The sequence below is a fragment of the Penicillium arizonense genome, assembly GCF_001773325.1.
Source record: "Penicillium arizonense strain CBS 141311 chromosome Unknown PENARI_contig002, whole genome shotgun sequence".
In the NCBI taxonomy this organism is placed as follows: Eukaryota; Fungi; Ascomycota; class Eurotiomycetes; order Eurotiales; family Aspergillaceae; genus Penicillium; species Penicillium arizonense.
In genome coordinates, this window is record NW_019173279.1 from 1,981,458 (window position 1) to 2,006,937 (window position 25,480).

The 25,480-nt window shown below is 50.5% G+C and overlaps 6 protein-coding genes across 6 annotated transcripts; 1 reads left to right on the top strand and 5 right to left on the bottom strand.

The window, feature by feature from the left end:
* Positions 1-848: 848 nt before the first annotated feature.
* On the bottom strand, positions 849-5,988 carry ino80 (chromatin-remodeling ATPase INO80; the record flags this gene model as incomplete). The annotated part of the gene is made up of 4 exons (XM_022627441.1): positions 849-1,042; positions 1,097-4,871; positions 4,925-5,404; positions 5,464-5,988. The coding sequence occupies 4 exons, from the start codon at positions 5,986-5,988 to the stop codon at positions 849-851; spliced, it is 4,974 nt and encodes a 1,657-aa protein (XP_022492706.1).
* A 2,048-nt stretch (positions 5,989-8,036) lies between these two features.
* On the top strand, positions 8,037-9,207 carry PENARI_c002G08666 (zinc-dependent alcohol dehydrogenase; the record flags this gene model as incomplete). The annotated part of the gene is made up of 3 exons (XM_022627738.1): positions 8,037-8,693; positions 8,751-9,105; positions 9,161-9,207. 3 exons carry the CDS (start codon positions 8,037-8,039, stop codon positions 9,205-9,207), a joined length of 1,059 nt encoding a protein of 352 aa, XP_022492814.1.
* Positions 9,208-10,987: 1,780 nt separating this feature from the next.
* Positions 10,988-13,068, bottom strand: PENARI_c002G12479 (putative GABA permease; the record flags this gene model as incomplete). Its single annotated transcript, XM_022627992.1, has 8 exons — positions 10,988-11,148; positions 11,211-11,604; positions 11,663-11,749; positions 11,808-12,340; positions 12,508-12,541; positions 12,605-12,651; positions 12,772-12,906; positions 12,969-13,068. 8 exons carry the CDS (start codon positions 13,066-13,068, stop codon positions 10,988-10,990), a joined length of 1,491 nt encoding a protein of 496 aa, XP_022492361.1.
* Positions 13,069-15,906: 2,838 nt separating this feature from the next.
* Positions 15,907-18,248, bottom strand: PENARI_c002G03293 (bifunctional K:H/Na:H antiporter NHX1; the record flags this gene model as incomplete). Its single annotated transcript, XM_022627355.1, has 4 exons — positions 15,907-17,765; positions 17,840-17,989; positions 18,092-18,121; positions 18,206-18,248. 4 exons carry the CDS (start codon positions 18,246-18,248, stop codon positions 15,907-15,909), a joined length of 2,082 nt encoding a protein of 693 aa, XP_022492454.1.
* A 492-nt stretch (positions 18,249-18,740) lies between these two features.
* On the bottom strand, positions 18,741-20,849 carry PENARI_c002G00949 (putative sucrose transporter; the record flags this gene model as incomplete). Its single annotated transcript, XM_022627197.1, has 4 exons — positions 18,741-20,092; positions 20,152-20,473; positions 20,539-20,578; positions 20,662-20,849. The coding sequence occupies 4 exons, from the start codon at positions 20,847-20,849 to the stop codon at positions 18,741-18,743; spliced, it is 1,902 nt and encodes a 633-aa protein (XP_022492157.1).
* Positions 20,850-21,972: 1,123 nt separating this feature from the next.
* Positions 21,973-24,290, bottom strand: steA (sexual development transcription factor SteA; the record flags this gene model as incomplete). The annotated part of the gene is made up of 5 exons (XM_022627712.1): positions 21,973-22,216; positions 22,267-22,350; positions 22,441-23,961; positions 24,014-24,113; positions 24,167-24,290. 5 exons carry the CDS (start codon positions 24,288-24,290, stop codon positions 21,973-21,975), a joined length of 2,073 nt encoding a protein of 690 aa, XP_022492462.1.
* Positions 24,291-25,480: the final 1,190 nt, after the last annotated feature.

A 25,480-nucleotide genomic window follows, 5' to 3' on the forward strand; every position in this document is an offset into this window, starting at 1 on the left:
CGAGTAGCCGTCCAAATATCCAAGATATGGCGGCCCTACCAATCGACCCCATACACTCAAATTCCCCAAGATAATTCCACTGAGTTGAATCAATCAATGCAGACATAACTACGGGCAGCGTTAAGCCGACACAAAGAACTTGAAAGAACAACAAATTTAGGGAAACCAAGAGTATACGAAGTACATCGAATCAATACATTGACACTCATAACCAAACTAGAACTTCGACGCCCTTTTGAGCCTCACAAACGAGGAAAAGTGAAAAAAAGTGAAAAAAGAACAATGTAGAAAGAAAAAAAGAGGCCCCTTTAACAAGATCAAACCACACCGAGGCCGATCACACCTAGACACAACAAACCATGTCCATAAAGCCATACACAACACACCAAGCAAGGATCAAGTCAGGTCTATCAAGTGAATGTCTTTCCTTCCTTGCCACATAGATAATCGAATCCAGTATCCATTTGCGCTTGAACCGTCACACGAGTGCAGTTCAGTTCAGTCTTTCAAAAAACTCAAATGTCCATAATCCAACATTCGCCAGTCCGGAACATAGCCAACGTCAAAGTCAAGGGGTTGTATGATAATACAGAGCAGGTTTTCACATGTTCACATGTCTGCCAATTGAGAAAGAGAAGAGAAGATAAGAAAGGAAGAAGGCGAAAAAAAAAGGTGATATAGGAAACAAGTGGGAAAGAATGGTAATAGCCGGTAAAGACAACGGGAAAAAAAGGTAAAGTAAAACATAGAGACAAACATGGAAAACAGAAACAGATACAATAGCCTTGAGATGAACGCCAGTCCCGGTTTGCATTAATTGACAGTCGTTGGTTTTTTTTTTTTTTGGATTAATCGAGGCCGCCGTCGCCATCAATCAGGCGCAGGCGCTCCTTTGTGGTCTTGGCGCGTTTTGAAGTGCCCTTGCCCGGACCACGGCCGCGGCCGCGCTTTGCTGGTGTTGCTGATGGCGTGTCGAGGGACTCTTCTGCAGGTGTGGCAGCCCCGGAAGGCTTTGCACTAGCATCGTCAAAGTTACCCTCACCTATAAGTCGACTGGTTAGTATGCAGTTTCCAAATCAGGATTGGGTGTTCTCACCTTCATGATACATATCGTCAAGTGTAAGGTCTCGCTTGCGCTTCGCGGCAGCCTTCTTTCCGCCCTTGGCACCGAGGGTCTCGCCACGTTCCATGGCCTCCTTCTCCTTTTGTTCGATGAGTTCGGCTTCGTCGTCGTCGGCGAGCCACAGGGCAATATCCTTGGTGCGGTTCTCGCGAGCACGGGTGTTGAAGTCGACACCGCCAGTGGCACCACCGGTAATGACGACGCGCTGCACCTCTTCCTTTTGCAGGGCTCGCTTGCGAATACGTTCTTCGATGGTGCCACGGGTGATAAGACGGTAGACGGTAACCTGGCGGGTTTGACCCAGACGATGAGCACGGTCCATGGCCTGTGAATCGATGGTAGGGTTCCAATCGGAATCGTAGAAGATGACAGTGTCCGCGGCAGTCAAGTTGATACCAAGACCACCAGCACGAGTCGACAGCAAGAAGACAAAGATCTCCGGGTTTGTTTGGAAATCGGCGACAGTGTCACGACGGTCTTCCAGCTTGGTGCTTCCGTCCAGTCGACAGTACTTGTAGTTTCGGTATGTCAGGTACTCTTCCATTAAATCAATCATGCGCGTCATCTGGAAGTACAGAAGCACACGGTGGCCACCAGGCTTGAGCTCACGCAATAGCTCGTCCAACTTCGCCAGCTTGCCCGAGTCCGTCACGAAGCGACGCATCGAGGGAACCTCGATGTGGTTGTAACGTCCCTTGAGTGAGAGCGGTGCCGGCAGCATAGGTGGGTGAGAGTAAGGCGTAGGGTCCAACTTTTGGGCGAGGATCTGCTCCTCGAGTTGCCTGCTTGAGTGGGCAGACAGCGCTTGTCGGACAGATGCATTGAACAGAGCGTCGTTGAATTCTCTCAATGCTTGTTGACCAGACGAGGTCACGGTGATAGGGGGCGCTGATGCATTAGGAGCAGCGCATGGCTCAATTAGGTGTAGGCCTTGGCCTTCGAACGCCGAACGGGAGACGGTCATCAAGTCTCGCATCCGACCCTCAACAGCAATATCTTGTACAGCACTGCGATCATTCCGTTCAACAATATTCAACATAGAATGAGAGAGCACCGAGTTCTCCTTATCTTCGCCTTCGTCGTAGACAACATGCAAGCGCGACAGTCGGTTTAACTTGCCACGACGACGAGCAGCGCGCTCGTAGGGACCAAGGCGTGACAGCTCGCTGGCTTCTCCCGCAGAAGTGTCGACGAAACGCAGAAACGAGAACGCACCGTTCTCTTTGGCGCTCTTCTGGATGTTTTCGGGTGTCCAGACGTTCATCAGTTGCGAGAGATACTTTGTTTGGAAACCGGCACGAGGGTTATCAGAGCCAGGAATATCCAGCCGGCCAGTAGAACTGCACAACAGACGAGGCAGCTCGTAATCGATCAAGTTCTTAGTCGAATAGCGTACATCAACAAAGCTTCCCTCGCGAACGAAAGAAGCAGTTTCCGCGAAGTATGCAGCAGAGAATGGAGACTTGGTCTCTGCACGCTCGAAAAGATCGGGGTGGTTACAAACTTTTCGGAACTGCATAACCAAGTTCATCAAGGTGCTGCTGTCAGTGTCGTCACCGGTAGCAGCCTTTTCAATAAGGTCGATGATGCTAACACGGTTGCGAAGGTTGGCATACAGGGCGCGCTGGCGGTAAGTCAGGTCACAGAAGATGTCCTTCTCAACCTTGTCACCAAGTTCTTGCTGGACATTCTTCTTCACACGACGCAACATGAAAGGCTTCAAGATCATGTGAAGACGCTTGAGCTGATCCTCGTTGAGCTTGGTGTTACTCTGAGCATGGGACTCAATGTCCTTGGAGAACCATTCGCTGAACTCATCGTGGGAATCAAATAGAGTAGGCATAATGAAGTGAAGCAGTGCCCACAATTCTTGCATGTTGTTCTGGATTGGCGTACCAGTTAACAGAAGACGGTTGCGGCAGCTGAAACCCAGCAAGTTCTTCCATCGCGAACTTTGAGAAGACTTTATAGCTTGAGCTTCGTCCAGAATCATGTACTGCCACTTCACCTTCTGGAAGTACTGGGCATCAAGAACGACAAGCTGGTACGAGGTTACTAGAACGTGGAATTCCGAATCCCGGTTGTAGGTGATGTGCTTGCGATCCCAGAACTTTCGCAAGATCTTACGGTCCTTAGCATTACCCCAGTATGGCAGAACTTTGATGTTCGGTACGAAGCGAGTAATCTCCTGCTGCCAGTTGTGAAGAGTTGATGCAGGTGCAATGACCAGGAATGGACCCCAGATGTTGTGGAATTCGGCCAAGTAAGCCATGACTGAGATGGACTGGATGGTTTTACCGAGACCCATTTCATCAGCCAGGATACCGTTGATACCCTGCTCGTACAAGTTGACAAGCCAGTTGAGACCCTTCAATTGATACTCCTTCAATTGGGCATTCAACATGGTGGGTTGAGAGATTTCAATGTCACCCAGACTAGTCGGGTTCTGGAAGTTCATCTCGCCATCATCGAAGGCAGCCATATTATCACCCTCCTGGTTGAAGGCGCGAGCACGGTCCTGAGCTTGCTGCACGGCGTTCTGTGCATTTGCCATGGCGGCTTGCTGAAGCGCCGTTTCGTCTTCGGCATCGAAGTCGAGATCCTCGAAGGCAGTGGTTTTGGCGTTGGGATTGGCTACACTGTTAGGGAGATTGATCGTGTGTGCAGATGGCTTGCCTGGTTGAACAGTCTCGCCAGTAGGTGCGACAGCGCCGTCTCCCTGTGCCTCATCGGTTTTGATCTTACGCCCAATGAAATGGGAGTACAGCTCGGTCTGCGAGATAAGGAAGTTGAGCTTCCTCTTCTGTCGGTTGGCTTCACGGTCCGCCTCTGCTTTCTTGGCCGACTCAAGTTCCTGCCTCTCGGCCACGCGACGCAAGTCTCGTTCCTCACGCTCGTTACGCTTCCAGAATGACATCATTTCACGCATGGTTCGCTTAGCACGGGCCTGGGTGTCCTTGGTGCTCTTGTTCGTGCGCTCTTGCCATTTGCGGGATTGCTTGCTGGCTAGCTGTGCCGTCTTGCGCAAGTTCTCTTGCCGGGTGGACAGAGAAGTGGTCTTGATACGATAGACCTTGGGAATATCCTTGCGCGCGATATCACGCCAAATTTGCTCATAGATCTGGTTGTAGCCCTTGCTGTCGTAATGCAGTTGGGACATCGGAGTACCCTCCTTCGAGGCTCCGGCGTCCCTCCTGGGGGTGAGGTATAGATCGTCACCGTAACCGTCCATCCAGGCATCCTCGGCAAGTTGCTTTTCGCGCTCTTTCTGCTCCTTGGACTTCTTTGGACGAGTACTAGGGCCAGCACGGCCTGACCTACGCCGACTGGGAGAGGACCGGCCAATATGGAATTGACTGATGGTCCCGCCTTCAAGGTTAGGAGCCAAGGGATTGATCTCGCCGAGCTCATCCTGAGCGTTGCCACCCTCCAGGGCGCGCTTCGTGGTTCGGATCTTCTTTTGCGCTCGCTCGGCTTCGCGCAGGAACTTGGCTTTCTCGCCAGGCTCTAGGGCCTTGCTTGCCTTGCGCTCGGCCTCCAGCTTCTTCTGCATTTCCTGGCGCACTGTGTTTTCACGACGGCGCTTCCGCTGCATGTCCTTCTTGCGCTCCTTCTCGTCCTGAACCTCTTTCTGTTGAACTTCGGCCATGACGGCACCTTCGTTGAGCGCTCGGAATCGTTCGTTGCCAAGAATGGACTGCTTTTCGAAGGATCTGCCGAGGTCGAGCAGGAATTCGTTGCGGCGGCGCTAATAACACATTAGTATAACGGTAAAAAGAAGATATGTGTCTGAATGCTTACCTTTCTCCGGATTTGCTCTGCACGGCTGCTATCTAGGGACCGTTTGTAGCTTTTCTCCCGATACCGTCCGAGTTCCGCATCGAAGCTAGGGTCTTCAACGTCGCTCTTTTCGGCTTGATCGATCTCAGCCGCAGCGCGGTTCACTTGCTCCAAGTCCACGCCAGGCGGGAATGGCTTCCGAGGTGGTGCACGAGGGACCATACTAAGCAATTCCGATTCGGGTTTGGCGAACCCGTTAGGGGCGTGTGGTCCTCTGGGGCCATCCATGTAGGGTTCCATGACCCTTTTTTCAGGTCTAGGGTACATGTTTCCTGACGCATGGAGGTTGTCCATGTGTCTGTGCTCATAAATGGAGGGAGTGTGAGGCGCGGGGACGGACATGGGGGCAGGCGGAGGGGACGGCTTTCTCGCAGGCTGCTCGTCTGTCGGTCCGGACAGGATGCTGGCGAAAGACATCGGGTCGGCAGCTCTAGCAGGTTTCTAAGTGGAGAAAAGTTCAGTAAATCACAGGCTAATGGAGTAACTGGGACGATTCGTACCGTTTCCTGGGGGGGCGAAACAGGTCTCGGCTCTCGCATCATCGAATGCCCATACGAAACACCATTGCCTCTCACGCGGTATGGAGACTCGGATTCTCTGGTAGGGGATTGCGAGTGTCCTTCTGGGCGGCTGGATGGATGGCCGTGCGATGTGCCGTAAGATGAGATGCCGTTGCCGGGAAGCACGGAGGCCCCATAAGGGCGCGGCGGTGGAAGTTGCCCCCCAGCTGGATGACCCTGGTATTGCGACGAAGATTCCGGATGAGGGGGATGCGGTGGCGCAGTTCCATTCAAGGGCGGCGGCAGCGCAGAGGGCATTGGCGAGGACGCGTGCGAAAAGTGAGGGCTTCGCGCGACGGACGACGGACCGAATGCGGGAGGTGTCTGCGGCGGGTGCTGGTGGTACTGCTGCGGCGGTTGTTCATTGTTTGGATAATAAGGATGGTTCTTGTTGGGCGAGCTGTAGGCAGCGTACCGATGCTGCTGAGTCGGGGACTGGGCGTTATACGGCGGAGCGCCCGTCATGATGGCCGCGGTCCCCGGTGCGGGTTGAGCGCGTCGAAGACTTGGTCACTTGGGAGGACCTGAGGTCGAAGGAATTGAGGCACTTGGGAGAGACCCTGGGTGCCAGAGACACCAGTCAAGGGGGTTCGGGGGCCTAGCGTGGACGCGACGTCAGTGGGTTTGGTTCATAGGTGTAGGTGTGGTTTCGGAGTGTTGGTAGATGAAAGAAAGGGATGGAGAAAGTAAGCAAGACAGAAATACCTGATGGGCGGATGGGTTCGTTTGTGGTGGGAAGATGCAGGAGAGGAAGTTTCCGTGGAGCCCAAGAAAGAGAATGCGCGGCTAGGCCTAGGCGAGATGCAGGGAGGAGCGGGCGAGGGGGGTTAGAGGAAGTGGGAGGAAACAGGAAAATTGAGAAAGTTGAGAAAGTTGAAATGAAGTTGACAAAGTGTGAAGTTGGGAGATGAGATGAAGGGAGGGGAGAAAGGGGAGTTACTCTGTTCCTTCTGAATCGCTTCGTCTGGGGTATCAGCCGGGGCTTAGATCCGGTGTTTACCACGAGCCTCTACTGCTTGAGTATTCAGTTGTATTGCTTTTCTATGTAGATGCACCGTCTTGGTTTTTCTTAGGTCTTCTTTTTTTGATGCTTTTCGTCGACTCCCACTGCTCCGATCTCAGTTCCGAGTCCATACAAACACACTGAAGCTTGGATGTGGAGAGGAGGTGGTGGTAATGCACAGAACTACGACGATTTGACCATGTGAATTCGGTTCAGGTGCTAACGGAGGTAATGATTTGGCTAATTAGGAGTTGCCTCCTCCGAATCTGCCTCCGAGAAATGTGATCGTGAGATTCGGGTGTCTTATCATTTTGCGCGATTATTAGACCGCGCCAAATACCCAATTTTAGTCCATTCATTGCCCCAATATAGTCCAATTTGGTAGATTACAAGGACACTGAAGCTATTACTCTAGAAATAAATATTTAGAAACAAATTTTAGCTAATATATTCTGACTATATATACATGGAACAGCTGCCGCCCCGGAATGAGGCAGATGGCATGCACAATTTCTACTTAACAGTTACAATCACACCAAGTTAAAACACTAGGTAGATATAGACTAATTTATAGAAACTAACACGATTCAACTTGGATCCCCCGAGTCCGACATGTCTGCATGGCATCTCCCCAGATCGGATCCACAGTCATAAGATCGCGATTCCCCCAAGGTGTTCGCGCACTGAGGCATTAGGAGTATATCTATCATCAGATGCCCCTTGATTATATTCTCCTTTATAATCCCGCAAAACAGAGCTCCAGCCTGCCTCTTGAGTATGAAACACAGTCCTGGCGATCCTCGTACTTATGCCCGGTGGTGACGTCCTCCACTCCCCATCAGCACAACGTGGGGGTAAGAAGCAGGTCAATCGGATCCGGCGCAGTCAAATCACATCCAAACGTCGTCCTTTCGGCTCTCTTTCTAGATTAGGTTTCTCTTGTATCAAATGAGGGGCCGCCGTAGGCGCTGCACTGGGTTCCTGTGGGCTGCAGGTGAGACCGGGGTCTGTGGCATGGAGTAGCTGTTTCTTTTCCCTCCGGCCGATAATGTGGAGTACTTGACCCTGTCAATCCCCGTTAAAGCTCTGCCGTGCGAAGTCTAGGTGGCTGGGCATGACCGGGGAGGAAGGGAGCTGCGTATACAACCGGATGCGGATGGACTAGGTAGGTAGATGATACCCACAGAGGGACAGACAGGTACTGAATCAGTGTATTTCTTGGAAAACCGGATCACTCCATCGGACGCTGTGAAGCCGGGAAAATAACATGGTCATGGTCAGGCAATGTGGCTTGTCATACATTGGCACGCTGTATAAGAACAACTTCTCTTTCCCTTCTCTGTACAACATTGTCTTTTACAATTGTTACAAACATCCTTACTTCATACATTACACACTTCTACTCCCATTTCTATTTCCACTTCTACTTCCGTCACATCTAATTTTCACGTCATCACCCTACACCTACATCTACACTCAATCAACCCGTGGACAACCACCAACCACCAACATGTCCCCCTCCATCCCCGACATGCAGTGGGCCCAAGTGATCGAACAAAAGGGCGGACCATCAGTGTACAAACAAATTCCTGTTCCAAAGCCCGGCCCAGATGAAGTTCTCATCAAAGTCCGCTACAGCGGCGTCTGCCACACAGACCTACACGCCATGAAAGGCGACTGGCCCCTACCCCTTAAGCAACCCCTAGTAGGCGGCCACGAAGGCGCCGGTATCGTCGTCGCCAAAGGTGAATTGGCCAAGGGCATCGAGATCGGCGACCACGCGGGTATCAAATGGTTGAATGGATCGTGCTTGGCATGCGAGTTCTGCAAGACCTCTGATGAACCTCTGTGTCCTGATGCTGAGCTCTCTGGATACACGGTTGACGGCACCTTCCAGCAGTATGCTATTGGTAAGGCGGCGCATGTGTCCAAGTTGCCAAAGGAGGTCGCCCTTGATGCTGTTGCACCTATTCTCTGTGCCGGTGTTACTGTTTACAAGGGGCTTAAGGAGTCTGGTGCGAAGCCTGGCCAGACTGTTGCTATTGTCGGTGCTGGGGGTGGTCTTGGCTCGTTGGCTCAGCAGTATGCCAAGGCTATGGGATTGCGCGTTATTGCTATTGATGGTGGAGATGAGAAGCGAGGTATGTGTGAGCAGCTCGGTGCTGAGGTATGATATCATTCTTTGTTCTGCTTTGGTGTAAGCTTGCTCTAATATTTTGTCTAGGCTTACATCGATTTCACCAAGTCCAAGGACCTCGTAGAAGACGTTAAGGCCGCTACTCCTGGAGGCCTGGGTGCCCATGCTGTACTCCTACTTGCTGTCTCTGAGAAGCCTTTCCAGCAGGCTGTCGAGTATGCCCGTCCCCGTGGCTCGATCGTTGCTATCGGTATGCCCGCCAATGCATTCCTCAAGGCTCCCGTTTTCACCACCGTTGTCAAGATGATCAACATCAAGGGCAGCTACGTCGGTAACCGCCAAGATGGTGTCGAGGCTGTTGACTTCTTTGTGCGTGGTTTGATCAAGGCTCCATACAAGACTGTTCCTCTGAAGGAATTGCCGGAGGTGTTCGAGCTCATGGGTATGTTTTCGCGATCCCTACTATAATGTACTGCATATGCTGATCAGTTCTACAGAGCAAGGCAAGATTGCTGGTCGCTACGTCCTTGAGATCCCGGAATAGATTCATTGCTTTGGATAGCGTCTGCAGATAGAACATGAGGTTTTGTGAGATCGATACCGGGCATGACCGTGTTGAATGCAATCCAGCGACCCAGCTGGCCATTAACGAAGTGGGGTTCTATTTCTGAGTCTTTTCTCGATCTAAGGCGTCCTAGTAGTGTATGGCTATCCTGTGACGCTATTACCTCATTGTTGTCTAGCTATCATTCCAGTGAAGCATAAACGCTTAATGAACTGTATCATATTTTACCTACATTCTACCCTTTTCTTTGGCCATTCGCCTGTATTCTGACCAAACCAGACACGGAGGTGGCATCATCCCAAGATGTAGTTCCCTGCAGGTGAACCTGAATTGAGTCCGGGTTTCAGCCGCAGACTCCGCTTTACTGTACGGACAGATGGAGAGCTGTGAGCCTAAGCGGGCAAGCACGACCGATCATAGCTACATCACGGGTCATCTGGTACCGGCAGAAGCTTGTCATCAATGTTGCAACAGAGCATTAACGAGAAACCCCTAAAAGAATTTCTCATCATCGCTCACCAGCTACGAGGGCAACCTTACACTAGAGCATAGGGACATATTGCGTGCACGCTTGATACCGATACCATCTACGATCTAACCTGTGATAGATACGGTCAAAAGAGAACCTACCCGACGAGGAGAGGTCATGGACGCATTAAACCTCACCAAAGTGGACATGATCAACAGCACGATCCAAGACATGCCTGACGGCGCGCAGAAGACGGAGCTACGGGAGATGGGGCAGCGTCTGTTAGCCAGGCGCTGAGGAAGGCCACACGAGGACGATGGGCCTCTTTCGACGGCGAGAGATGACAGAGGGACAGATGGACAGAGCATAGAGAGGGCCACATGACGTTAGGTCTCGTGGTCGCGGGCACTACCAGGAAGACAGAGCAATATTATCATCTTTCTCTTCTTCCTGATGACGGTCTACGTATCCACGTAGACGCTTACAACAGCTCTGTATTCGAACAGTGACCAGCAGTGACCAGCAGTGACAAGCATCGACATCGAGATGACCGAGATACTCTGTGATTCCTCGGGTGAGTTAACCATAGTACTTCATCGTGCCTTCTTCCGTTGGGTTCGCGCATACGAACAACTGCTGAGGGAGCCTCATGCATCTCAAGGCCAGCCGCACTTGGGTCCCTAGAGCTCAGTTACAACTTTGCGTTCTGACCCGAAAGGTTGCCTAATTTTGAATGCAGCAGGCAGTCAGTTGAAAATATTAAATCCTGGCTGGACAATTTCTACCGAATCCCTTGTTCGAAACTTGTCGGCCAGCCCTTCCACTTTTGGTCACAGATGATTTTGAGTATCACGCTTTTGAAATACCTATCGACACACCAAAACCCGAATGGGACTGTCAAGCAGTGAGAAACACAGTCCACCTAGTATCGACGATAGACTGTATGCTTCAGAAGCTCGACCTCAGCAGCAAAGAGCTGGAACTTCAGTGTAACGACCATTTACTCAAGTACTTGTCCAAGCTTTTAACCAGATGTCGGGCATGGGCTGAAGCACGGTGGAACATGGCTTCTCATATACAAAATGAGGACGCCAATCCTGAGAGAAACTGCCACAATCACCAAATTCCAAATCTAGATCAGATGGTTTGGATGCAATCGATGGATCTGGGAGATGATCAGTGGTTTGAAGATGCACTTGGTATGCCCGCTGCGTTCTACTAGTTCGCACTGTATTGATGGATTCTATACTTTGTTCCAAACAAAGTTAATACGTGACCCTCGGCATCCCCCTATTTAGTCTCCATATCTACATGGGTAGCCATGCCCTCATCCTCAGGACTAACAGTAGTCCGTGGCCCCTTATAAGTCTTCTTCGCATAAACATAATAATAAAGTAAAGCCAAACCCCAAAGCGACCCATTAATAACAACGGTATAGTTCATAGTCGAAGCTATATAAGCAAGTCAGCAAAACCATTCCCACACCAACCAAAAGAAGAAAATCGAAACTCACACGAAGGACTAGGCCCCTCAGTAGGAATCATACTGAGCACAATAGCGAAAATCATATAAATAACCGCAACCCAGCCAATAGGCTTGCTGAGATACTTCCCCGTATAGAATTCACCAGGAACAAAGCTCTCATTACCCCAAAGCAAGCGACACAGGATAGGCGTTAGCCAGGCTAGGTCATTACCAGCTACAGCGAGGGAGAACAGAGCGTTTGCTGCGGCGTTGTCGATAAGGGAAAGGAGGCCAATGATTATGGATGCGGCGACTACGCCGCAGACCATTCGTACAGGTTGGTAGCGCATTAGGTTGTGTTGGCTTACTTTTCGGAAGTATTTGGAGAAAGGGAGGGCGCCGTCGCGGGAAAACGCCCAGCTTTGGCGGGATGCTGCTAGGACCTTTTCTTTCGTTAGTGGGTGGTATAGTGGTGGATTGTTGGGTTGTGTGATGACTTACGATACTAAGCCCCATGAAGAATTGGACGATCATAGTCAAGGCCATGAATCCAAGCGCACCGTTCTTGCCGAGGGCATCATAGTAGATCTGAATGGAACGGTTAGGGGTTCATCTTTGGGAAGAAAGAAACAGAGATAGAACAAACCTGAGCCATAGGCTGACCAAACTTCGAGCCCAAAATACCCTCGATATCCTTACTCATCGAAGAAGCAATAACAGCCAGAGAGACAAACCCAAGGACACCACACAATCCAGTCGAACTAATGATACCCAATGGTACAGCGCGGGCAGCATGAGTAGCCTCTTCACTCATATGCACGCAAGAATCAAACGCACCAATAGTCCAAATAGGGGACAGCCATGCCAACATAAATGCCCAGCCCGTGGGCCAAGTCGTATAGTTCTGGATCTCACCGAAGACATAAGAGCCGGAGTTCACGGGTGGACTGTTATGTGCCTTTCCGATTGGCAGGGCGATAACAGTAGCGACGACTAGAGCGATGTTGAGGAATATACACGCGGACTGGATCTTAGGCATTGCTCGCCCAAAAAAGATGGCCATAAAGCCATGCGCGGCGACTGTTGCCACGTATGTACCGTAGATGACTGGTCTTGTGGCCGTCCAGTTGCCATCTCGAGCGATAGAGATCATGGAGAGGAGCATGTTTGCGAATCCGTCTGGGATTTTCGTTAGGAAGGCGCACTTGGAAGAAAAGAAGGATTCGACTGACAATCGATGGAGCAGATTCCTCCTACCAAGCCGAGGGTGTTGCTATATCCCACGAGGAAACTAAGGGGATTCTTTCATTTCTTCGCTGCGTAGTAATGTGTCCAGAAATACAGACCTCCGGCTGTGGGCATTGCAGATGCCATATCGGCCTGACGTTGAATGCTGTCAGTATTGAGCTATTCTACAGAGCTGTATAGAAGAAGCAAACATACCATTGCCAAACTGACAATAAAAATGAAGAAACTTGCAGCCAGCCACCCTGTCAGAATGTATTAGTACCAGAGAACTTATACCCCTCGAAAGGAATTACATACCCTAAAAATCAGTAAGTAACAATCAAAGCAATTGATAGGGTGCATATTACTCACCCAAACCATACCGACCGGACCGGCAGGCATAGAAAATGACAGAGTCGAAGCAATTGAAGGCAAAAGTCCCATAATACTAAACGCAACAGCGAAAATCTCAACTGTCGAATAATGACGTCGCAATTCCTGCTTGTACCCCAGTGTTGCTATCAAACAGTTAGTCTCAGTCATATTTATATGCTCCAGCAAGGGAATAGGCATGACATACCTAACAACTCCGTATCCCCGGCCTGCGGCTTCGAGTCATGCCCCGTAGCCACCGAAGCAGCTTTCTTGTGAGACATAACTTTCTCTAGTATATCGGCCATAATTGCGATAATTGAGGTAACTAGATGGAAGCACGAAACTTAATGGTCGAAGAAGGGAGCGGGGCGGATGAAGATGTTAGGAATGCTCATCCGACACAAGAGCTATCCTCGATAAAGAGCCGCAGTAGGATATAATCGAATTTAAATAAGCAAGAGGGAGAAAAAAGACGAAAGATAAAAGCTAGAACCCGTGCGACGGCTCGGCTTATAATAATACTTATACGGGGTAATCCAAACAAGCTTCTAGCAGCCTTCCATATGACAGGCCATGAAACGATCAGCTATCTAATCTGCCTATCTGGGACAACTGAGGGGTACATGTACATATACAAGTGCTGCACAATGCGGAAGCGGAACTGAACCCGTGTTTATGATAACTCAATCCTGAACTATGTATGTGCTTAGCCTATCTTGGTACTTAGATACCAGATTTCCTCTGCCACTTCTTAGCGCCCCCTTTCCGTTTTAGTGCTTCGGCCTTGCCGCTCTTTACTCAATAAGACACGAAGTACATGTACCATAGATACTGGTAACACAGATACTACGCGTTTTTCTTAAGACGGTAAGGGGTATCTATATAATATGAGCGATATGAACTCCGTGTAGATCTCGATGTTTATTATTTGGTATATTGGGTGTAGCCTTCAATGTCTAGAAGCGCTACCTGTAAGTTTCTTTTAAGCCAAAAGAAGAGTGATAAAAACCAGTCTGTTCATCGCGCTCTTTGGTTAGAGAGTTATGCTGCTGCGGCTCCGCTAGACCTTTGTTCTGAGATATTGGAAACCCTTACTGATTTTATCTAGTGCACGACCAATATAGCTGACACTATCACGGTCAATTCCAATAAGCTCCCGGCTATCGAAATTGCAGCTTAGAAAACGTAGCAGGCTAGTCATCTGCAGGTGGTCACCGCTAGGTTCTCACCTGCAGGTGGTTTATATCCCTTCCTTCTCTCTCTTCTCTATAGGAGTCCCCCGTCCATCAGTTCTCCGGTTGGGTGGGCCGCGGCGACCGACAGAAGCCGGGCTTGTCACGCTCTGAAAGGGGACATGCAGCCGACAGCGGTAACCAAACAAAGCAGAGGAAAGAGAATGGATCTGGAAGCTCTCAGAGACCAGGAACCCTTAGCAGTCTTCCATCCAGTATTGACTTTTTCTGCGGTAGTTCTGTCCTTTTGCTTACTCGTCATAGTGAAATCCCATGGGGATAATGCCGCTCAATTAACTTTGCTGGTTCTAGTTCAAGTGTATATGGGCAAAAATAGTGCCTGGAACCATACGTATGAGATGGCTATGTGCAAAGGTCCGAATTTCCCGTCAAGGAGGCTGTGGCCCAGGCACACCTCTCTCACCTCACATTATCAAGCTGTTTAGCAAATCTCCTGCCAGTGGGCTTGTTTTCGAAAGCAAGCCTCGGTCCGCGGTATTTTGCCCTTGGTCGCTTTTGCTCGATAGCCATGTACAAGCAGTGGCCTTTTTTTGCACATTATCGCCGTGCTGAAAGTTCTTCATTCATTGGGAATTGTCTACCCTGACCTTCACATCGAAAACCTTCTGTTTTCAACTGGAGGCCAGGCACGGGTTCTCGCTGATCTCGAAAGCCGCTGGGGACAGCTCAGTGCAGTCGAGATAGTGCTCGAAGATATGTTGGCTTCTAACTGGATTGGAAAATCTGATATCTATGATATTGGCGCTGTCATCAAATGTATCATTTATGCAAATGTTTTCAATGATTTCGGAAGTGGAATGGCCTGTTACTCCGCCTTTTGATCGGATTGTTGAGGCGTGTATGCATACAGACCTTACAGAGCGACCGGAGCTGAATGAATTGACGGCCATGGTAGAGAGTATTTCAACCTAGGGGGAGGGAGATGTTATCACATGTCGAGTCTCATGTAGTGGGCTCCAGTGTAGTGAGCCCAGCGATAAAGCAGCAGCAGCAGCTACCTAAAATAGAAAAGCTCCATCCGACAGAGAAATACGGTATGTAGAGTGACGAGTGAACTAGGTACATGTTCAACCTCAGAAACAGCGGAAATTATACAGTTTTGTAAGATAGACTTCATCTACAGTACATACAAGTGTCACGTCCAGACCATCAGGCCGTCCGATAGATATCAGAATTAAATTCTGTAATATCCCGAGAGCGGGGATTCAACATCACAAGCTACAATATCTCTAATTCTATCTCTATCTATATTGAGAATCGAGAATTGAGTGGCTGAACGAACACGGTATGGGCGCGAGTATACCCCGATTGAGAATAGCGCCATACAAGCAAGTACAGTACAATTTTGCCCTGCTAGAGATAGCTTAAGTTGTTCCGAGTGGTCGATAAGACCATGCAGTTGGGATGTTGGAGAAAGGGGCGAAGCTTTGCTTATCTTCCAGGGTCAGCTTTGTTTACGTGATGGATTTTTATCTGATGTGCAGATAGAGATCTAAGGTCTGACCTGATTGTCGTATTGTTTCAATTATTGTATGAGTCTTTGGTACGATTGGAAGGTAATGTCCGAGGTTGAGATAACTTACGGATATGTGGGGTAACTTATGTCGAGGCTAAAGTGCGGAGTCGAAACTCTGATGGATTCCAGTGTTATCCTCCTATAAGTTAGATGGATGACTGAATGAATTGCGCTAGTATACTATCTTTTTAAAGCTACATTGTATGTTATGTTACAGTCCAATCCTCGGAAGGTGAAAAAAGACCGAGAATGCCAGAAAAGAAAAAGAAAAAGAACGTTCCTTCATGAGAATGCAGACCCAAACAAGAAAGGCTAAATATACATCCAGATCGAAGAAACATGCAAGAAGAACCCATCATCCTAAGGTATAAAACTCAAACCGCCCCAGGACCGGGACCTTTGTAATTTGACTGGTCTAGCAACAACGTGGGTTTGATATAATCCTCGTCGAGCTGGCGGAACCAAGCTGCATGATCGCCCGACGCACCACCAGACCATAAATCCCGCAGTGCCTCGCGAGCAGTGAGGCCTGTTCCCTGCCGGGAAGGGGAGACGCTGGTAGAGGCTGCATTGGGGGATCGAGCGTGCGGCGAAGGAGCCGGGGGTTGGGAGGCGGATCGTCGAAGACGCGAGGCTCCGTCTGCGGCAGGCGGGAGGTCATCATCAGAGACCTCGAACTCATCTGGGTCGACGGGTCGGTTGGAGCGGCTGGTGCCGGTGGGCGGCAGGCCGAACTCATCATCACTGCCTGGGCCGGCAGCGTCGCCATCGAGTAGAGTCGCGGCGGATGAACGGTCACGCCAGGATTGATCTTTGTTGCTGTACGCCGCGGAGTACATGCGCGTATGGGTATGTGGTGGACTTGGGCGGCGGTTGTTGCCGCTTGAGTAGCTGTCTGCTCGCTCCCCGAGACCAGCGCGTGGAGCAGCAGGCGTCACGCCATCCATTGGGATGACCGAGTCGGCGCGGCGTGGGGTGTAGCCCAGGCCAGTACCGGAGCGCTTGTAATAGGTTCCTCCGTGGGTGACCTCAATGTCGAATTCGTCATCCGAGTCAAGCTCCTCCACCACACCGGTTCGGATGCCCAGGATCTCCAGCATGCGTGCTGTGGTTCCACCAAAGATGATGACGGTTAACACGACAACAACCAGGACTGTGGCTCGAAGTGCTGGGGCGTTGACGCCAGAGAGACCGGCTGCTAGCGCAACACCGACGGCACCACGCAGTCCAGCCCAGAAGAGCATGGCCTGGTAGGCGAATGGTAGCTCATCTGCAACTTCAACACCACGGCGGCGTGCCCGATAACGAAGGAACCAATTGATAGCCTTGGAAAGCGGGAACACTGCGAGGTAACGCGCGAGACAGATACCAAACACGGATACCAGGATGAACAAGGGGTTAAACTGGAGATTAGCCTCAACGAAAAGGTCAAGACCAAGGTAAATGAAGATGAAGTTCTCCGACAGCTGAGCCATAACCTGGAACAGGTATTTCGTGGTCAACTGAGTGCGACGCGACATATTATAGTAAGCATAATGCTTGAGGGTAATGCCACAGAACAAAAGCGAGACAATGCCCGACAGATGCACGCCATTGGAAAAGAAATAACTGGCATAGGCAATGAGAATGATAAGACAGCTCTCGATCTTAGGCATGCGCCGCACAAGAGTGTACTTGAGACCGAGCGCGGTTGCGATTCCAACCAGCATGCCAACCAGCATACTTCCAAAGAACACAAGCAAGAAAAGCCCGATAGCCTCAAAGAGATTGAGGAAAGTCAAAGAGCCGGCCTCACTCTCGGCATACTTCTGCGCTGTCTCGAACAACACAATGGCAATCGCATCGTTCAAGATCGACTCGCCGAAAATGATAGTGTAAAGCTTTGGCTCGACCTTGTAGAGGTTGAAAATAGCCAAAATGGTAACAGGATCTGTAGCGGAGAGGGTTGCGCCCACCGAAATAGCTTCAACAAAGGAGATGTTCAGGCCGTTCAGCGGGATCCGTGTCCAAAGGTAAAGAACCAGGCCAAGCACAATCGCCGAGATGAAAGTACCGGCGAAGGCGAATGTAAGGATAGTGCCGATATGCCGGAAGAAGTTAGATTGGTGAAGTTCGTATCCGGAGGCGAGGATAATCGGAGGAAGGAGGAGGTTAAAGAAGAATTGGTAATCGAAGGCGACGCTGTCTTGAAGGGTTGACTGCGTTAATCTAATAATCAACCCGACGAACATCCCTGCCGACAGTCAGTATTCCCGGTCCAATTTGCGATTTGCATAATGCGCATCGAAGCCTTGAGTATATGCATACCTGCAAAAATCGACAGAACCGTCTCATGGACAGCTTGGATCTTCTTCTGTTGAAGCATGTAGCTCGTAAAGAGAGCGAACATTAACAACATGATCATAATAAACAACGCCCAGGAGCTTGTGATCTCCTTGTTCCCTGCCTCGGGGGCATCTGCAATGAAAACCCATAGTTAAATCACTGAAGTTGTAAAGCGCCATTCAGGCGGGCGAGAGGGGATGATGAGAGGGGGGGAATAAATTCAGGCACGCGTACCATCGGGATCGGAGTCCTCAGCGGCTCTCCCTAGAGAAGAACAAAGATGTTAGCTAGTCATCCTAATATAGAAATCAAGCGCGGTGTTCAAGAGCGCCGATCAGAGGGACATACGAAGCAGGGCGTGGAGGGCATCGTTCATGAATTGGGTCGCCATGGCGGCGCCTTAGGAGGTATCGAGGACCAGCGCGGACCGGTAGTTCACTCCCACAGTGAGTTGTAGATGTGAGGAGCAGGCGCACATAATCCGAGAGGAAGAGAGGTTGCGACTGGAGAGGTTGATACGCGGAGTTTAGGCAGTTCGGGGCTTAAGTTGCAGACAGTTGGCTTGGATGCGGTATGGTATGGAACAGGACAGTACGGGTTACAGGTGGTCAGATCGGGCGGTAGGGCTGGGATACCGCACTCCGGAGATAACATATTGTTACTGTTCTGTTATTGTAATACCGAAATATAACACGTGGACAAGACGCCGCGCAACTGCCAAGAAACGGCAGGAATCAACCAAGGGGCTGAACAGCTTGACATAACAACATATTGTCATATTGTATCATATTGCCCTACGGACCCACATACTCTACCCCTTCCTCCTTTCAAGGATGTGAACATGTATATGCCATATGCATTTAGATGCATTCCTATTTCTACATCAACGAAGTCTCCTTGTCAACCAAGCAGCCACCAAAGCAGCACACCCCCCAAATCGTAGCACCCACCCAACACTATCATCCCATGGCTCCCCTCTAGGTTTCTGTGCTGCCTTAAAGATAGCACTGCAAACAAGACTAGACAGAATTTGCGGGAATGAAACAGCCATGTTGTGCAGCCCAAGGACGATACCAGCCTGGGCTACACTGCTATCATCCTCGTGCTTAGAATGACCCGGTTCAACATCATCACAAACAATGTCACTTTCATGATCACCATGCTCCTCGTCCTCATCATGAACCTCTTGGGCTTCACATTGGTAGTTCATACCACCGACAGAAGCACCAGGCTCATCGAAAGCCCTCTCAACATGGCGATGACGCCGCCGGGAGGGGTCAATGCGAGCAACTTCAGCGGAGATGAGAGCGAAGGGGGCCCAGAGGGAAACGGCCCAGGGGATACCGACTAGTCCGACGAATGCGGTTCCCGCTTGGTGGGAGTAGATGAAAAAAGTGCTGAACATGCAAAGGGCGAAAAGGAGGTGAGAAAAAAACCAGACCTGTTTGAGAGTTAGACCTGGTACTTGTAGACGTGAAAGCCAGGTTGGTTTGCCCTCTGCTTCATGGTGTGGGGTTGCGTCGAGGAGGGGCTCAGATGCAGTGCCTATCGGCATTCCTGAGAATGATAATCTCCTGCCAGTCGGTTCTTCGTCTTCGTTGTAGTCACCACTTGGAGAGGCCGGTTGCGAGGTTGTCTTTGGGGAGGGGCTGTACGTGGGCACCGTGAACAGAGGGAGTAGTGTATTTGCGAGGAACGAGATTATGGCGTAGATGAGGAGAGCGAATGCGCCCATCCGGGTAGCATCCTCCCAAGCCTCATCGATCTTCTCTTTGGGGAGGTTGGGGTTTTCAGCGAAGATCGGGTTGACGTATAATTGTCCGATATAGGTCGTAGAGTAGAACAGGAACGGGAACCAGCCCACCCATGCAGCAATCTGTACCTCGCAGACACGAGCAATCTGCGTCGGGAGTCTGCGGATAGACTTGATGACCTGGCGGAAAAACGAGACAATCCCAAGCTTGTCTTCCACAGGCGGGTCGAGTCGAGGATCACGCTCTTTGATGTAGGCGCAGCTGATGGCGACGGTAACAGTCAACGAGACGGAGGCGAGTACACAAAGAACCTTGAACTGGGTATTTCCCAGGAACGGTACAATCTTTGGCAGATGTAGATAGCCAAGGATATAACCTAGGATGTTGCCAATCCCGATTAGCCGACTCGCCCAGGCATTAGCCAATTCTTGCTGGTGTGAGGGACAGTTGTCGACAATGAATGCTCGGATTGCAGCTTGCACTATGTAGGAAGATGGTCAGTCAGTCGGCAACCAACTCAGTGCCGCAAGGTGTACACACCGGTAGCGATAGCGAAATCCAGGCAATACATAAGAATCGTAGCCACGATATTGACAACAATCTTCATTCCCTGGGAACCATAACCCACGCCAAATATCGACAAGAAACCGCCCACAAGCTCTCTCACCCATGCTAGGGATAGCAATGCGACTATGGTAGCTGCACCGCCAACGACCATAAACGGCTTCCTCTTGCCCCATGAACTGCGACAATTGTCACTTCTGATGCCGATATAGGGCTGCACCAGCCCACCTGTCAAAGGACCGGCGATCCAGACAAACGCCAGAAGGGCTTTGCTCATCCCAAGGGATAAGAGGTAAGGCTATATCATCATCTAGTCAGTGTCTTCGTTCAGGATAGTATTTCAATTGCATTGTGTATACTCACCGACCCATTAGACAATTCAACAGACCACACAACCTGAAGGCTATCAAGTAAACAGAAAAGTATTAGCAATCCACCGCGCCTTAGATCCGAGAGAATCAAAAACAAAAGAGATTCCAAACTTACCCTCCAATCGGCAAGGTCAAGAGCAACATATACAAAGCATTCTTAGACCTCTCATGATCAACACCACCATTCAGCGGACGGATGTCTTCATCTCCACGGCCATGTCCATGCCCGTCCCCATCCGGAGAAGAAGGCATTAGCGGTGATCCCTCGTCAATGGAGACAGGCCGACCAGCGACCTCTCTCATTGGAGCTTGGGGGGTTATGGTTACGGTTATAGGCAGTGCCGGCGGTGAAGGCGATTGTGAGGGTTAATCAGAGTTGTGGAATCGTGCGCGGATCAATACCACATAGGTTTTTAGAATCGGGGAGCGTACTTCCAACCGCTGAGGCTTGCGGTTACCAGAGTTGTGGCTGAGCTTGTCAGATCAGGTGCTGCTATATGAAACCTCCTGTAGGTACCTTGCTTAGAGCAGTAGATGGATTGGTGGAGTGGCCGGAGTGGAGAAAGTCAGTCGGGGAGAGTCCGCAGGGTTAGGGACTTGGAAGTGGACACGCATTTCACCTGGCAGGCGCGAAGATGTGATGTGATAGATCAGGCTGGATTTGTGGCCTCCAGTCTGGTATGAAATGAAATGAGATCAGCGATGTGCGGCATCCTATCACGTCTTCAGGACGCATCGAGTCAGCAACACGTGACGTTTCCATATATAGATAGCGTACAACTGAACTTACGATGGCGTAAAGTAAACAAGTATCGTTTTTAAAATTTTAACATCCTATTCAAGTTCGTTACAATATGTCACTGTCTATGTATGATATGATATGATATGATAAAAGCCGTAGGCGTAGTATAAACGGCCCTTCCCAATTCCCAGCCTAGCCACTCTTCCTGGACAATGCCTGATAATCCAAGAAAAAAGAAAAAGCTTTCCCAAAATTCCATTCCATTTCCATCCACCCAGGCGTTGAGATTTTCGCATCACGTCCTCTCGTGCCCGTTCCCGCCAGGCAGCATGAGGTAAGTGGCTGCCGCTGAAACCCATTTCGCGTGCAAAGGCAGAGACTAGCCAACACCGAATATACAGGGTGTTTCCTGTTGAGCCCAATTACACAGCCCGAACCCGCAAAAAAAACACATATAGAAGAATGACAGAGACGCAAAGATGCAATACCACAAAGGCTATACACAGAATCGCGGTATGCGCGAGGTTAGCGTTGGTGAATGTGACGATGTGCGATTAAACAGGCGATATAAACCCGAAACCAATGGCGCCGGCGTGCGCCCCAGATTCCTAATGAAAGACAAAATTGAAGAGAAGAGTGGATGCATCAACTGTGATTTAGCTGGTGCATCGCGCTCTGTGATCTTCACATGTGTTGCTGCAGAAGCTGTGGAGCGATCATGTGCGAAGCAACCATGTTGGGTATGGCGGACGGCATAGTCATAGGAGCTGGCATGGTCATGTTCGTCATGTTCATCATAGTGTGAGCCGGCTGAGGTGGGGAGATGCTCTCCCTCTGGGAGCTGAACTCGTTCTCATCATTCTCTAGGTCTTCGTCTGTTGGGACGATTGGCTGACCATCTTGTTGCGCTTCATGGATTCGACGGTGTCTAGTCAAGGTTAATACCAAGTATGCCAGGGGTAGGATGCCCAAACTTACTGTGCGAGGTTATCAGACCGAGAGAAGGCCTTGGTGCAGAACGGGCATTCATAAGGACGCTCTTGAGTATGTGTTCTCACGTGTCTAAATAGGCGTCAGTTGGCTATACGGTTACGATGCAGATCAGCCCCACCGATGTGGGCTGATGTGAAAATAGAATGGAGATCAGCTTACCTTTTAAGATGCTCTAATCTCTTGAATACTCTGCCACAAGATGGGATCGGACAAGAGTGAGACTTCTGGGGGTAAGGTCCCAGCTCCATCATGGTGGCGCTCCTCGCTCTCCGGGCAGGTCCCGGCGCCGAACGCTCTCGACCAGTAGCGTTTGAAACTGCAGTCTCGAGAGATGCATTGGTTGGCAGAGCAGTCAGATCATCCGGTTGGTTTGTCATTGGAACTGAATGTTGACCGGTGCTCTGGTCGAGGTTCTGCAGCGGCGTACCGTGCCGAGACATCTCCTGCATAAGATCCTTTTGAGGGAGCATCGCACTTGGGTAAGTACGAGCGAGATCTTGAGTGGTCTCATCTCCCTCTGCAAGCGGAGCTACCGAGCTAGAAACTGAGCGGCGTAGGTCACTAGGTCTGTGAGCAGCATAGGAAACTGGCTGAGCGGATGGAGTCGTGGATTGGACATGACCTGAAGTGCCGGGAGTAACGTTCGCGGAGTTGGGTGGGATGGAAGATCGACGCCTGCGCTGCTTGTAGGTCGGGGATCCCTCAATAACGGAATACGGGTTCGAGGAGAAAGACCGAGGCGCCGGAGGATAATGAGCGCTAGCCAGATTCGACGGGGGCAGCTGCATCATGGGGTTGTATGCGTGCCCACTGGAGAGATCCGGAATTGCTGTGTAGAGGCCTGTATCCTCGTTGGCGATGTAGGCGGGTTCCGATCCGAGGCCGACCGAGTGCTGCGGCGGGGTGACTGGCTCAAAGGACAGACCCCGGTTGCTGTAGTCTTCGTACTGCGAAGACACAAACGACGGCGCGGGAGAATATTCGTAGAAAGTCGGCATGGAAGAATGGCGCTGGTGCATGCGGTGAATGGGCATACCGTTGCGATCGTACTGGATAGGGCCGAAGTCCTGCTCACGCTTAATAATGCTCTGGACCAAGGTGTGCGACAGGGGCATCGAAGGTTGGCTGTACATCGGATTCCCACTGTCGTCCTGGAGTAGAGGGATCGCTGGGGGAGCCATCTGCGGGGGAGGCATTGCGTCAACGGTCCGAACCACGGGGGAGTTGGGCTGGCCATATGTCGTACTTGCGTGGGCAGCAAACGAGGACGAGTTCGCTTGTTGAGCTTTGGTCAATTGCTCGTACAGGGACTGGGACGAGTCGAATTCGAAGGACATGGCCGGTTCGCTGACTGCGACCGTGGTGGCCTCCTGGTTCATCTTCTCGCGCTTCAGGTCCCGTTCCAGTGCATCCAGGAATAGCCGGTCGTGGGGCACGCTGTACCAGTAGAACACCTTTTGCTTTTTTTGCGTCCGAATACAGTTGTTCTTGTACAGGTAATCCAGGAACGCGCTCTTGGGCTCCTCGAGTGTCGCATCGGTTCCGGCCTTGAGGTTTCGCAAATCCGAGAAGATGCCCTCCTCAAACTTTTTCGAGTTCTTCACCGGACGTCCGAAGGCTTGGAATCGGAATGCGAGACATCGGACAATATCGGTACCGGAGATGTGGAAAAGGTTGCTCCTATTAAGGTGGTCAGTCACTTTCCCCGGTCACTCACTGCGGCAAGACTAACCAGAGGACACAAGAGACATAGTCGCCTGTGGGAAGCAAGAAACGGCGAATAAGCTGGTCGGGAGGCCAGTCGACTGGGGCTGACAAGAGGAAGTATTTCACTGGCGAATGTCAATACCATACTCTGAGGCAGAGAGACCACCCAATAACCTACAGTTATCCACTTGCTGCAGCGCAACCTGCGCATCATGCGGTAGACTTTGCTGTGCTTCGGTCGAGAGCATGAATGTTTCGGGCTTTTGCGGTGGTGCCATCGGGGCACCCGGCTGAGGATACATGTTGTTGTTCTTTGAATGCGCACTGCATAAACAGTCAGTTCCGACCGGGAGGAGGCAAGTCGATAACCCACACGCGAACAAAGAAGCGGCTCCGATGAAAGAACCGCATTCTCAGCCGCTGTGCTGGGATCGAAACCTCGGGTAGACACTCACCAGAATAATTCAATAACACAATGAAATCAGAAGCGCGAAGATCAATGTCCGTCCAATGTTGACAGAATATCACAGATGTCACGGTAGATGTGGAAGAGGAACCAGCCTCTTGACGATAAAGAAAGAGTAGAGATTGAACTGGACCAGCCGGTAAGCTCTGTATATTCTCGCGCAGCGGAAATAGAAACGAAAGTGAAGAGGATGTTAGAGATGAAGATGAGAAGGGGGAGAAGAAGAAGAAGTAAGGCGGTTAGAGACCCTGACCGGTCATAAACTAGTATGTTATTGTTAGTCATAGCGTTGCGGGCCATGAAATCAGTAAATTACGCTGTATTTTACCACCTGGTACGGCATAGTCCCAATTTTAGTCCTCTTCCATCTTCAACTGTTTTCTTCTACTTGCACTTCTTCTGTTCTATTTTTGTCTTATTATCTTTTCCTGAAGAAACACTCCTGTACATCCCTTCCAGTGTCTCCGTATCTCATGTTCATGTATCATTCGACGTGACCAGTCTGACTGCATAAGTGATATTCATATTACCTTCTCCTTTCAGCGTCCTTCTAGACAAGGAATCGGCCTTGGAGTCCAACGGGAGTCAAGTGGAGCCAGCCAAGGCTCATCAAACTGGCGCTGGGACCTGAAGCACCCGCTCTCTCGTTTCAGAGTTTCAGTGGGCGCTTACATGCAGCCACTGAAACCGTCCCACTCCCAGTTGAGCGACCCCTGGTATTTTCTCCGAAGTCCCGTATCGACGGTTGTGGCTGTGGGATCTTCTATCTTCCGGCATATCTGATTCTACTGTGCTTGGACTGATCATATAGGACTGGTCGAATGCCAGGCTATACATGTACAATCTCCTATAGATCAGGTGATTAAGCACACACGTGTTTGGCGCAAAAATCAGGCCATTCACAAGCATTTCTCATTATTGCTCCATGGAAACGGGCCTCCACTAAACAGCCCGCCATGTCATAATAAGTCCAGACCAGGAACCGGACTCCTTCCGGTCACCTTTTTCCGCGGTCGAAAAGGCTGG